Source organism: Saccopteryx bilineata, chromosome 3 (assembly GCF_036850765.1).
Source record: "Saccopteryx bilineata isolate mSacBil1 chromosome 3, mSacBil1_pri_phased_curated, whole genome shotgun sequence".
In the NCBI taxonomy this organism is placed as follows: domain Eukaryota; kingdom Metazoa; phylum Chordata; class Mammalia; order Chiroptera; family Emballonuridae; genus Saccopteryx; species Saccopteryx bilineata.
Window position 1 is genome coordinate 183,291,196 of NC_089492.1, and position 13,294 is coordinate 183,304,489.

The following is a 13,294-nucleotide window of genomic DNA, read 5'->3' on the forward strand; positions in this document are numbered from 1 at the left end:
TAATCTAAAATTAGAGCAATTAAAATGAATGATTTTTACTATAAATTTAAGTTCTACAACATAAAAGTGTGTTCAGTTTACTAACCTCCCTGTCTTAGGGCCAAACCTGATAGTGGAGGAAAAGTCATCTATTTCCGTAATCATAAGGCATGCCACTTGCCAGTAAAGAAAACCCCCAAACTGGTTAAAAGTAAAATTTAAACCATTCAAGATGACCATACATATCCGTCGGTTGCCTATTATTTAATATACTGAGTCTTGAACCTTCCAAGAAAAGTAGATATTTATCTTCACTTAGATATTGCACTTTCGCAGCTTCTTCTCATTCCATATTTTGTGAAGCAAATTCTCATCAGTGGCTCCAAAACATCTGAGGGACTTAAGATATCTGATAGCTGTAGTTGAAAAGACTTTTCCTGGATGTCCATTTCTCCTCCCCTGCACTTCCTGCCACACACACCTACACTGGGGGGGGGGGGGGGGAGGTGCCCTTACTAGTGTTGATTGTACTCAATTAAATGAATTATTTAAAAAAAAATGAAAATCCCTTTTAAACTACTCTGCTCACAAAAATCGGGGGATATTTTATTGTTTTATATTCAATTTGAAATACCCCTAATTTTGGTGAGCAGTATATTTCTTCCAGGACGCTCAAAGACTCAAGGCACAATTGTATTCTAAATGGAAGAAGTGTGACTGGGGTACTTCCCCAAATAGATTTATGACTTTTGTAATGACCCTTGAAAATGATTTAGTTTATTGTATTTTTTTTTAAGACAATCTTCTTAACTAAGTATTTACAAATTCCATACATACAAAGTTCTCACTTTTCATTTAGCTTTGATTTACTTCCTGGAAGTTTTCATCATTCTGAGCATCCACCGTCTTTTAAATGTCTTGGCATTTTGTTTCTTCTGGGTTCCTAGAATAGAAAGTTTGTGCAATAAGAATATTAGTCATATTCCCAAGAAAGAATTCAAAAATTTCAAGATCCTCTATATGAATATAAATACTAAAATTAGGTTTATTAAATTGGATTTTGTTAGATGTACATACATTGTGACCTATTTTTCAGAGCAACTTTAAAATACTGTACTAATACAGAAGCCATTATAAGAAAAAGGATGATCCGTTATATTTCAGTATTTATTATTTCCTTAAAAAAGAACATTATTCAATATATAAAATTATCAGAGCCAAGAGAATAAAGCCGGATCTTACCCCAACCATTATTCAAAAACTGAGCTGCAGCCTTTTTCACTGGTAACCTCTTATTGTCAAGAGACAGGAACTTATTTACTAGAAAAGAGAATTACTTATCATTTCTTTGTTTATTTACAGTAAAAATTGAGAACATCATTCTATAAGAAAATTACCGGTAGTTCTGTTGGTTCCTGGACCATACAGAGAGTTCTGTATGAAGGCTTTGGCCGCTTGTTGCCTTGAATCTCTAAGATCTTGATCTTTTAGCCTTACAGCCAAGTAGCTCTTATTCTTGCTGGGGATCAATACAAAAGGTCAGAGTGAAGGAGGTTGATAACATGCTTAAAATCAAGTAGTTTTGTCGCAAAAAGTGAAAAAAAGAACAGATGCTTATTTTGTATATGCAGATAGGACAATGAATAAAACTATAAAGCTATTTTATAATAAAACTGGTTAATATTCAAATTTTAGTAGAGCTAATATCTTTTTATATAAAGATCACAGTTGATTTTCCCAGAGGATCCAATCTGAAACTGCTAATTAATATATATTTTACCCACAGAAGCCAGTATTTTAATTCTCTCAAAAGGTTACCTTTGTATCTGACATGAAAATTTATTTTCTTACCCAACAGACTGTACTTTTTGCACTTTTTCTTTAGCTTTCTTGGAGTCACTTTCTTTTTCACATTCTTCAGTTTCCTTCTGTAAATTAACTAAAAAATTGAGTTTTATTTCTAGTTAGTACTTAACGTAAAAATAAATCAAGAACATTTCCTGGAGTTCATGTTAAATGCCCATTCACACCATTTTGAATGCAATTTTTATTTGTAAGAAATGAGGGAACATGCCCAAGCTAAACTTGGCCGATCCTATTCCCATGGTCTCTTTCTGAGGGCCAGTAACATCTGACTGCAAGTGCACCTGACCACTTAAAGGAGAAGTTACTTAAATTAGAACAGATCATACCTTCTTTTAACTTTCCTGGTGATTTCTTTATGCTAAGGGAGAACAAAACAAAAACAAAAAATACTGGTTGGCAGATAACAAAGATTACTCAAGTTGTTACACAGTTAAATCTGGTTTTACAAATCAGATAGCCTCCTTTCATTACCACCACCCTCAGTTTTGACTCAGGATCATTAATCAGTTTTGGAAAACAAGTCACTCCCAAATTCAGCCACCAACTCCCAATCAAAAAACTAGTAAGCCCTGACTGGTTTGCTCAGTGGTAGAGCGTCTATCTGGCATGCAGGAGTCCCGGGTTCGATTCCTGGCCAGGGCACATAGGAGAGGTGCCCATCTGCTTTGCCACCCCTCCCCCTCTCCTTCCTCTCTGTCTCTCTCTTCCCCTCCCGCAGCCAAGGCTCCAATGAAGCAAAGTTGGCCCGGGCGCTGAGGATGGCTCTATGGCCTTTGCCTCAGGCGCTAGAATGGCTCTGGTTGCAGCGGAGCAATGCCCCAGATGGGCAGAACATTGCCCCCTGGTGGGCGTGCTGGGTGGATCCCGGTCGAGTGCATGCAGGAGTCTGTCTGACTGCCTCCCCGTTTCCAATCTCAGAAAAATACAACACAAAAAAACAACTAATAAATACTGGATGAGAGTCTCTTCAGAATTTAAAATTTGAAAACATATCAGTAGGCTTCCAGAAAACACAGACTGCTGTGGTTAATGAAGTGAAAGTTAAAAGTTTAATGAGTTATACATCAACTGAAATATGAAACGAAAGATGGTAGGCCTGTCTCATTTTATTTGGAGAAATCACAAAGGAATAATCAACAGTTGAAGCACAAGAGACAAGAAGGGGAAACAGGACTAGCCTCAAGGAATCTGGTCTGCGACAAATGTAAATAATACCTATACAAAGGAGGAAGTAGTGGGGTGGGTGGAGTGAAAGAATGAAGACGTGATATTTGAGTTTGATTTTAAGGGATAAAAAACCAAATACATTTGTTTTAATGTTTAATGCAGTAGTAGTCAACCTGGTCCCTACCACCCACTAGTGGGCATTCCAGCTTTCATGGTGGGTGGTAGCAGAGCAACCAAAGTATAAATAAAAAGATTTAACTATAGTAAGTTGTTTTATAAAGATTCTGCCAAATTTAGCAAAAATCCGACATACAGTACTTGGTAAGTAATTATTATATGCTTTAACTTGCTGTAACTCTGCTTTATAAATTTTACTTCCCTACTTTATAAATCACCATTACTGGGGAACTGGTGGGCAGTTAGAAAATTTTACTAACAGAGATACAAAAGTGGGCGGTAAGTATAAAAAGGTTGACTACCCCTGGTTTAATGTATTCTGGATCTGACTCACTGGAAAAGTTACACAGAAAACTTGAGAACCAGCTCAAAGATACAGGTCTAAGCTTCTGAACTTAAAGCATGAAAGGGAGAAGAGAGATAGAAAAAATAAACATTTAGGAGTCTAAATTTAGTAATTTGATTAAGTCCACAGGATAGATGACGAAGATGATGGCTATAACATTTGGCTTTAAACATTCAGTGGATGGCAAAAAGCTGAATGAAACAGGGAACAAGGAGGAAGGACAGGTGTTGGCAGCTAAGACTTACAGGACAAGGTGAGTTTTAGAAGGAACCTACAGATAAGTGTCTGCTACTCCACTGAATGATTAATTACAAGACACTTGTTTTATTCACCATCTAACCTGCCCCAAAGCAATGACAGACACCCAACAACTGTTGAATAAATACTCTGGGATCAGGAGCTCAGCAGCTAAAGTTAGCCATGGGAATGAACAAAAAGAAACAGCTAAAGACTGAAAGGAAATCCTTCCACCTTCCCCACCAAATTCAAATATCTACTGTGTAGCTTTATAATGCAGGCTTTACTAATTCTTCAATTATATGAATTCAAATAAATGTACCAATATGTGTATTAAAGATAGGTGTATGTAAGCAAGTAATGTAACCAGATTACTTACTTTGTTTGTGACACTGCAGTTAACTTCTCTAGAATTGTATCTGGAAGGAGTTTCCTTTTCTAAAAAGACATTTAATAAGAATAAAAAGGGAGGTACATAGTGTACAGATGATGTGTTGTAGCACCTGAAACCTGTATAATTTTGATAAGCAGTGTCACCCCAATAAATTCAATAAAAAGAAAAATAAAAAGTGAGGTACATGATATACCATGGGTTGCTAATGAAGTCGCAGATTTTATGGAGAGCATTGTATCCTAGGCAAATAAGTCATTTAGGCTGACCACTGCCTCCACTACATCTAAGCTGTAGGGAAATTACTGAGCCTATTCCACATTCTTTGGAAGACCCGGTGAAGATTGGAAAGGGTGCTCAAACTCTCAAGTCACTGTTACACACTAAAGGCAGTTAAGTCATGTCCCTCTGGAGTCAGTTCTCCGGCCAATCCACCAAACATCAGCTAGCAGAGAAATCGTACGCTGTTTGTACAGCCCTTCGTTTACAAAGCACCTCATTCAATTCTACCAGCAACCCAGTTATAAACTACCTTCGGTGAGGCGAAATGACAGCGGTGTCCCGGGAGCTGTCAGAGGTGGGACTTCATCGTATTATTTCAAATTCACAACTCTTCCCACTCCCATTTTCAATTGGTGTACAGCAAAGACTATGAGCATCTTTGTTTTCACCGACGTCAGAAGAAATGTTAGTTGATTTTCCCCCGTCCCTATATCCTACCAGCTTCGCAACAAATATGGGAATTAATTCTACCTTTTGTTCAATGAACAGCTCCTCGCGTCGCTTCCTCTTCTCCTTCAGGAGCGATCTATCCCTGGGAGAAAGGGTGACAGGTTGGTGCGGGGAGGGATAAATGGTACGGGAAGGGACGGTTCTCTGGCCCGGCCGTAGACTCCAAACCTGTGCACCATCTCCCGAACTCGCCGCTCCTCTTCTCTCGCTTCTGCCTGGGCGCTGGCGAAAGTCAGTTCCTCCGGGGCCTCGTCGTCAAATTCGTCGTCCCCGTCCTCGTCCTCGTCCATCGGTTCGGCTGCCGCGCCGCTGCTGGGTTGCCCAACCAACAGGCCGTGTTCCACCTCCTGCTCCAAGGCGGGCTGGCCCTCGTCCACCATCGCCGACGCAGACGCAGGGGTGCGGGACGCGCGCGGCCGGAGCTGCACCATAGCCCACGCCGCGTTGGACCGTCTGACCTATAACCCGGAAGCAGCAGTACACAAGCAAAGAGTGACGTAAAGAGCCAGCGACACGTCCAAGCTTAATCACTCCCAGCGAGCTCGGAGGCCCCACTGAGAGACAGGAAGCGGAAGACGGCACCCGACGACAAGGGAGGTACGTGCGCAGGGCGTGGGGGGCGTGGCCTGAGGAAAGGTGGTTGGGGTTGTTTCCTTCCACCCGGCACTGAGGCTCCGCCCACGAGAATGAGTGATTCCTCCGCGCGGCTGGTAGGGCCCCTGTGCGAGCTGGTGAGCGTAGGTCTTGTTTCCATGGCTGGAGGGTGCGTCGTGTTCTCTCGACTCGAGTGCTGAGAGCCAGGTTGGCTGGGCCCCAGCGTTCCTAGAGGCGGGCTGGCGCGGGGCGCGCCATCCGGCGCCTAGAAACTCGGCGACCGCGAGTTCCAGTCGTCCTGTCGCCGCCTTTTTTAGCACCAGCATTCGCTGGGTCGATTCCGTTCAGTAGTACTTGTAGATTCGACTCCCTTCACTTACCACTCCCCGAAGAAGTGGCGTTTCAAGAGGAAGAAATGCGCCAAGCGGCAGGAACTTGTTCTCACCAACGAGAACAAATTGACAAACACGGGTTTAAAACAAATCTCTGCACCAAAAGTGCTTGGCAACTTTGGCAGCCGTTTCTCAGGCTTCCCTGACCACCAGCTACTCTATCATTGTCTGTCCATGGCTTTGTTCTGTGTTCATCTCTAAACGGTGTATATCTGACTCCCTCCCCACCTCTGTGAGAGACCCCGTCTGATTCCCTGGGGTAACCCCAAGACCTTGAACAAATTCGCAAATCCTGAGAAAGAAGGACTTCACTGTGACTGTAACCCTAATGCTATTTTTCCTCCAAGTATTTTTTTTCTTTTTTTGGCATACGTGGACATTCAGAATGACCTGTTTGTCCTCTCCCACTCATTATACAATACTAAATGATTCATCTGTCATTCTCTGAACAAACCAAGCTGTTTCACAGTTGCTACGCATTTGTACATGCTGTTCCCTCTACTGATACACACTCCCCCAGGTGGAACTCCTATTTATAACTCAAAAACAAGGGCCAGGGCTGACTTCCTTCAGAGCCTTTGGAACACTTCAACCGCTACCTCTTCCCCACTCTGCCCATCTCTAATTGCATCTTCCTTCAATGTCTGCTATGTGGTAGATGTTCAGGAATACTAAATTGAACTGAGTAATTTTTACTTTACATTTTGTATTTTCAATTCTCCTTTCATCTCTAATAAAACCAAAACATGAACAAAAATGATAAAACAGACACAAAGCTGCGGGTAACTAAGGCCCAATTTGAAAGGAGTTGGAAAGAACAGTTCTGAAATATCTGGGCCTTGGTCCGATAGAAATTAAAAATATAACCTGACTCTGAGGATGCTGACTTCCATCATTGCTAACACTAGGAAAATGTATAGAGTAAATTTAGAAGCCCAACTACAAACCGATTAAAAGAGAATGATAGTATTTTATGTACAAAAAACCGCATTACAAGTCCCCTCAGTGTACAGGCCACCCATGTGAATCGAACCCTAAAGTGGGCCCTTCAGACTCCCAGTAGTTATGAACATTCCTCTTGCCTATGCAAAGGATCTTGGGATTTATTAAAAGGTATGACTTGCAAACGCAGTATGAAATTTTATGTGATAGTGTCTTTCCTATTTCCACAAAAGCCAAAATGTAACATTAAATGCAATTTTGTAAGGGGCTGAGGTGATGTGGCCAGGTGTATAATCACCCAGGGAGCCCAAGGGACCTTGTTATGTATGACCTTCCTACAATGTTTACTAAGGGCTACTCCTCCCAGTCAGGCCGCTGATGCTTGCTGGACAGCAAGGGCCCTGGGTGCTGCACTAAGTGGTGGGGCATCAGGTGAGAACTGTATTCTTGCTACTTTCCCATGGGAAACATTCCCTTCAGAATTCAGTGTGTGGAGAAGGTTGGCAGACCCCAAAAGGACTGTATGGTTCTGTGTTTATGATATTAAGAAATAGTCAAACTTCACTTCTCCGTTTCCTCTTTTAGAAGATTAGTACTAAATTTTAGGCAGTTGAGTTTACCTTTAGAATCTATGTATATATTTGCATCTTTTGAGGGGAGGTGTCTCATAGTATGTTGCTACTTTTCTCTTCCTTCCTTGCTTGAGTTCTTGTTCTAGGGCTATCCTTGCATACTTTGAGGTAAAGCAACCAAACAAATACTGAAAGAAAAAGGTCCCCAACAAAGAGATCTCTTGGGGTCACACATCTTTATGCAATAAATTACCTACGGAAGAGAGTGATTTTATTTTCCTCCAAACCTTGTGCAAAAATAAGGAATACCACGGTTTTGCCTATCTACTTCTATCTTTGCCAAATAGCAAAAATACAACTAGGATAATTACATTTTTAAGACAATCTAATTAGAATTTACCCCTTCTAATAACCAACCAAACACAGCAGAGGTATCTTATGTTTAAGTTCCAACCAGATAACATCCATGAACTTTATCGTTCTCTGACTTCTTGTAACTACCATTTATCAACACTTATCAACAGGTTGGATTCCAGCCAGGAAATCAGTGGGCAATTTTAGATCTTCTTATATTAAGCTCCACCCACAAGACTGTATCTCCTCTTGTTTGCGGCCTGGTCCTTAGAAGCACTCGAATTTCCCCCTTCCCAGGACAATTAGGAAACTGTTTCCGCTTCATGAGGAGCCAGGGCTTCAGGAAGAGTCGTACCACAGGGTCCCTGGAAATGAAACCTGAACAAGAAGGACAAGGATAGCAGTTAGGACCTACACCAACGTACTACTACAGCAAGTCACACATTTCTCAGTTATATCCAGTTAAGTCCAAATTCTCACAAATGCAGTATTATGAGTTTTTGTGCCCACTTTCATCTAGTTTCTGACAATTCAAGATGTAGACATTTCACCATGGGTTGTGTCTTGTGATCAAGAGAATTTAGGAAAGGAAATGCCTAGAATTTAGGTGGTATAAATACAAATTTTATTTTAAGGGGCAGGAGGAGATGTGATTGTAAAGTGTATTTTGTGATTGTATTGCCAAACTCACAATTAAACTTTGTTTTATAATATCTATATACTACATTAAGACAGCATTCATATGTGTGAAGGACAAGAGAAAAAGAATGTCATGCACCATACAGACCATAAAGATTTTAGCTGAGCCAACAGGCCTTTCAAACCATCCATCAGACTTCATGACTAGCTTTGACTTGTAGTCAGAAAGAAAAAAAAAAAGACCAAAGAGGAGGAAGAAAAAAAGATTTCTGCTTCCTTCAAGAGAAAACACTTAGAACAAGAAAAAAAAAAAACTCTGAAAAAAATAAAAGCAGGGTTTTCTAGTGTATTATTAATAAGAAAACCAATTGAGCACAATTAAAAATGAAAAAAGCATTTGCTCAATGTGATTCATCATATTATTTATTCTTGATACAACACAAATTGTGAATGCCTTAGCCCTTCAATACTGTTCTCTCCACAAAGTGCCACTAATGGATGTTCCTGACCAGATGGCACTTCCACTCATCTTGCTACCCACAGCGTGCTGAGCACTGACCACTAGAAAGCTCCTCACCAGCACCGTGGTTATAGCCCCTCAAGGACTTGCCAAGAATTATAGCCAGACACGGAGAGCTTTCAGGGGATTTCCATATCCACAGTCCCACTGGGCTCTTTCCTAAGAAAGTGACTCTTAAGTGCCCCTTTCCACACTCACCCTTCTCCTGTTTCACAAAGGCAAGTTGGACCCCTCACCCACCCCAAGTCTCACAATGGCGCCTCAGCCCAAACTGTGAAAACCTACAGGGCACCAAATAGAGAGGCCTTTGAAATGTCTGTGCAGATAGAAGAAAACAAGTGATTTCTAAAGACGGTATCACATCCTTGGGCAGCGATAGCCTTTCATTCTTGTTTTCAATAAAATTGAAAGAGGGTCTGAGAGAATTGTCAGTTGACAGATAACAAAATGAGATACAAAATTACTATGGGTATGTTAGCATAGAACTTGGAAGGAGGCCTCCAATCTGAGTGGCAATGCCATAACAAAATTCCTTTTATCGGGGCTTATGTGGCCCAGGTCTCTCAGCACACCCACCTTAAAAGCAAAAACTAAGAATTATAGTTGATGTTGAAAAAGTGAAATGGAGCTTGGCTGTGAATACAGGCCAGTCATGCCTCAGACTGGGATAAGAGACACAGAGAAAGCCAGCTATAGAGTTAATAGGAAAGAGTATTTTTTTTCCCAGGACAAGCTGCAAAGCATAACAACTCCCTTCTTTGAGTAACTGCATGCTTTTTTACTCACTGAGGAATTTTTTTCATCATAAAGTATCAGATTTTTTAAATCATAAAGTATCAGAAAGTTCGTTGTTTGAAATTAAGCCGTAAAGGATCTTATTTGCTTTGCCATTGAGATGCAGCCTTGATTTCCAGCCCAGGTGTAAGTAAGCTCCAGATAAGGGGTGTCTGGGTACAGCAGTCTCCATCTATCTTTACTTGGTTGTTTCCAAGGACACAGGACCCTGAGTCCTTTTGCCAGCCTGACCAATTGACTCCCTTTCCACAAAGCCCTGCCAGTTGCAGAATCTATCAAGAACTGCTTCACTTAGGTCTCACCTAAACCCTGTTTTCCCAACAATCTTGTAATTCCATCTTTTCCTTGGTTTGGGGACATTTACCCCAGTACCTCTGGAGTGGAGTCTCCCTCATTACCTTCAGTCAGTAAGCCTGTCTTCTCAGACCATGGTTCGTTTCTGGGGACTGTAGGCTACAACATGAACTGTCTTCTTGACAATTCGTAATATTCAGCCACGAATGCATGAACTAATTAGAAAAAATTCATGTCCTATGGTTTCTATTTAAGTTCCACCTGACCAGGCAGTGGCACAGTGGGTAGAACATTGGCCTGACATGCTGAGGACCCAGGTAAACCCTGAGGTCACTGGCTTGAATGTGGGATCATAGACATGACGCTGGATTGAAGCCTAAGGTCACTGGCTTGAGCAAGGGGTAACTGGCTTGGCTGGAGCCCCAGTCAAAGCACATATGAGAAAGCAATCAATGAACAACTAAGGTGCCACAACAAAGAATTGATACTTCTCATCTCTCTCCCTTCCTGTCTGTCTGTCTCTCTCTTTTTTTCTCCTTCCTGGAAAAAAAAGAGATGCAGTTCCAATAAAATTCTACCTTTATGGAAATATTAATCAAATTTATCATTTGTTTGTTGTTTTAAACAATCGCATACTACAAATTGCTATAGTGATAATTCAATCTAGAAAAAAATTTTGAGAACATTTAAGTTTTGAGGAAATTGAAAATAAAGAATTCATCTGATATTTTGTTGCAGAAGTATAATAGGGTAGTTAACAAAAGATTTTTGAACATGAAAATATACCTTATTTCCCCATGTATAAAATGCACCCTTTTCCGAAAAATTTGGGGTCTAAAAACCGGGTGAGTCTTGTACAGTTGTTGTGGCATTTCAAATGCCATAGATGGAACTGAGGACAAGGCAATATATGAAGACTGTGATTTGTCATCAGACACAGATGAGGACAAGCTAATGGATGGGAGTTTTGACAGTGATGAGGAGTTGTGTGAATTTTATGATGAATAAAATTTGAGTTCAATAACTAATGCATTTTTTTTTTCAAATTTCGGGCCCCAAAATTAAGGTGCATCTTATACATAGGAGCTTTTTATACTTGGGGAAATACGGTATTACATTAGTACACATTTCTGTGATGGAAGTAGAGTGGAAATACAAGTTCAAAGACAAAACTGTAAAGGCTCCAGCTGTTACTAAGAGCTGTGTATATTTATTTTATAGGTGGATGATGATGGTATCAAGCACTGGCAGCATTCAGATTTGCCTGGATACATTTAAAGCACAATAATGGCAGTTTTATTTTGAAATGTCAGTGTTTTATTTCCAGTACTCTTGGAATCACATCTTTTTTTCATGATTTTGATATAAAATGTGACCGAGGTGCATGAACAGAAACATTTGGAGACTCCTGCCCTCGCACCCACGTACTTTCCCCACTTCCAGCTGTGGAACAACCAAGACTGTCTTCCCAAATCTGTGCATGCCATTGATATTAGTTCATGTAATTATCCAATTTAATTCAAAATTATGTAATAAACTGCAAAGATATAGCGGTTAAAAGAGGACTGTCTCAAGGAATATTAACTGAACGCTTTAGAAACATACAATGAGTCACTAAAAAGAATTTTTACATTAGCTGTAGGTGGAAAAGACTAGGGGGGAAATTGCATCACCTTTCTTTTTCTACATTTTCTCCACCAAAAAAAAGGAAAAATATGCAACACCAGAAAATGTAAACCAGTGTTTTCCAAACTTTCCTGATGACTAGAATTGCCTGGGTTACTTGTTAAATAGTATATAAATGAATAGTCCTCTTGCCCTGGTAATTCTGACCCAGGAAGTATAGACTGGGGCCTAGGGATCTGATTTTCTTGTTTGTCTGTGTTTTATAAAATACAGGCTGGGGTGATTTTTATCTTCAGGGAAAGGATTGAGTATGCACACTGATGCAAGAAAGGTGAGCTGCAATCCTACTCAAAGAGAAGGCCCTTAGTGATACCCTCCCCCTCCCAAAATGAATGCATATTTATATCCTTTTATTTGTATTTATTTATTTTTATTTAGTTAAAGGAGGGGAGGCAGAGACAGACTCCCGCATGTGCCCCGACCAGGATCAACCCATCAAGCCCACTAGGGGGCGATGCTCTGCTCATCTGGGGCCCTTGCTCTGTTGCAGCCAGAGCCATTCTAGCGCCTAAGGTGGAGGCCATAGAGCCATCCTCAGTGTCTGGGACCAACTTGCTCTAATAGAAACATGGCTGTAAGAGGGGAGGAGAAGAGAGAGAGAGAAAGAAGTGAGAGAAGGAGGGATGGAGAAGCAAATGGTCACTTCTCCTGTGTGCCCTGACTGGGAATCAAACCTGGGACATCCACATGCCGGGCCAATGCTCTACCACTGAGCCAACCTGCCAGGGCCACATTTATGCTTTAAATGAAAATAAAATATGTAAGGTATATGTGTCTTTTATTATTATCCTTGCTTTAAATGACTTTAAAAAATTAACATATGACTAGGCCAACTACATGGATAGAAAGGCCCCCTACTACCTACCCTTGATATTCCAGTCATGCAGGGCATTGGACTTCCTTATCAACTGGGTCAACTATGGATTAAAAGAAGTAGCCTCTTTATACACTTGATGAGTAAATAACTAAAGCAATCTAAAATGCCATTTTCTAGCTCAGAAGGATTTAGTCTTCTAAACTCCACTAGCAGTTAGCTTTCCTTAGAGCACTTGTTCCCCAACACAAACATGTTACATCCTTACCTCACTGACTGTCTTCTGGGACTCTGTCCCACCACTCTGGCCACAGTTATCCGCCTGCTGTCCCTCAAACCTTCCAGGCATGCTTCCCCCTTGAGGGCTTTGCTCCAGGTGGTCCCAGTATCTTAAAAGCTCTTAACCCAGATAATCTTTTTAACTAACTCATTCACTTCCTTCAAGTCTGCTCAGCTCTCTTCTCAATGAGACTGGCCCTGACTAGCCAATTGAATTCTGCAACCTGCCTGCACACCATTCCCAACTCTACCTTTGCTTTCTCCGGTATCACCACCTCACATGCTATAGAATTTACACACTGATTATGCTTACTGTTTACTTTTCGCCTCTACCACTAAATGACAAGTATACAATGGTAGGGTTTTTATTTTGTTTTCTGACACATCCTATGCTAAGTACCCAGTGCCTAGAACATAGCAGCTACTTAATAAATATCTGTGTATGTCAACTAAATGCCAAAGTTTATAGAAATCAAAAGCTGAATATCATGGTGGTTGCAGGGAGTGTAGGGCCCAGG

At 40.9% G+C, this 13,294-nt stretch overlaps 2 protein-coding genes across 6 annotated transcripts in view; both read right to left on the reverse strand.

The window, feature by feature from the left end:
• Window positions 1-85: 85 nt before the first annotated feature.
• Window positions 86-5,362, reverse strand: NOL7 (nucleolar protein 7). Its single transcript, XM_066268365.1, has 8 exons — window positions 5,064-5,362; window positions 4,917-4,977; window positions 4,152-4,210; window positions 2,172-2,203; window positions 1,831-1,918; window positions 1,377-1,498; window positions 1,222-1,299; window positions 86-922 (listed from the first exon to the last, which is right to left on the reverse strand). The coding sequence occupies exons 1-8, from the start codon at window positions 5,324-5,326 to the stop codon at window positions 846-848; spliced, it is 780 nt and encodes a 259-aa protein (XP_066124462.1). The 5' UTR covers window positions 5,327-5,362; the 3' UTR covers window positions 86-845.
• Window positions 5,363-7,612: 2,250 nt separating this feature from the next.
• SIRT5 (sirtuin 5) overlaps window positions 7,613-13,294 on the reverse strand; it is a 36,607-nt gene continuing 30,925 nt past the window's right edge. For all 5 annotated transcript variants that reach the window (XM_066268362.1, XM_066268361.1, XM_066268363.1 and 2 more), the window contains one exon: window positions 7,613-8,127. In XM_066268362.1, the coding sequence (XP_066124459.1) occupies window positions 8,052-8,127 (76 nt within the window). In that variant the 3' untranslated portion in view covers window positions 7,613-8,051. The remainder of the gene's footprint in view (window positions 8,128-13,294) is intronic.

What these genes read in the sequence shown, in the direction of transcription:
- NOL7 (XM_066268365.1), bottom strand. Translation starts at nt 5,326, where the DNA reads ATGGTGCAGCTCCGGCCGCGCGCGTCCCGCACCCCTGCGTCTGCGTCG. An exon ending in AGCTGTTCATTGAACAAAAG is followed by an intron (nt 4,211 to 4,916) that starts GTAGAATTAATT and finishes ATGTCTTTTTAG; the next exon opens with AAAAGGAAACTCCTTCCAGA. An exon ending in CAAAAAGTACAGTCTGTTGG is followed by an intron (nt 1,499 to 1,830) that starts GTAAGAAAATAA and finishes ATTGATCCCCAG; the next exon opens with CAAGAATAAGAGCTACTTGG.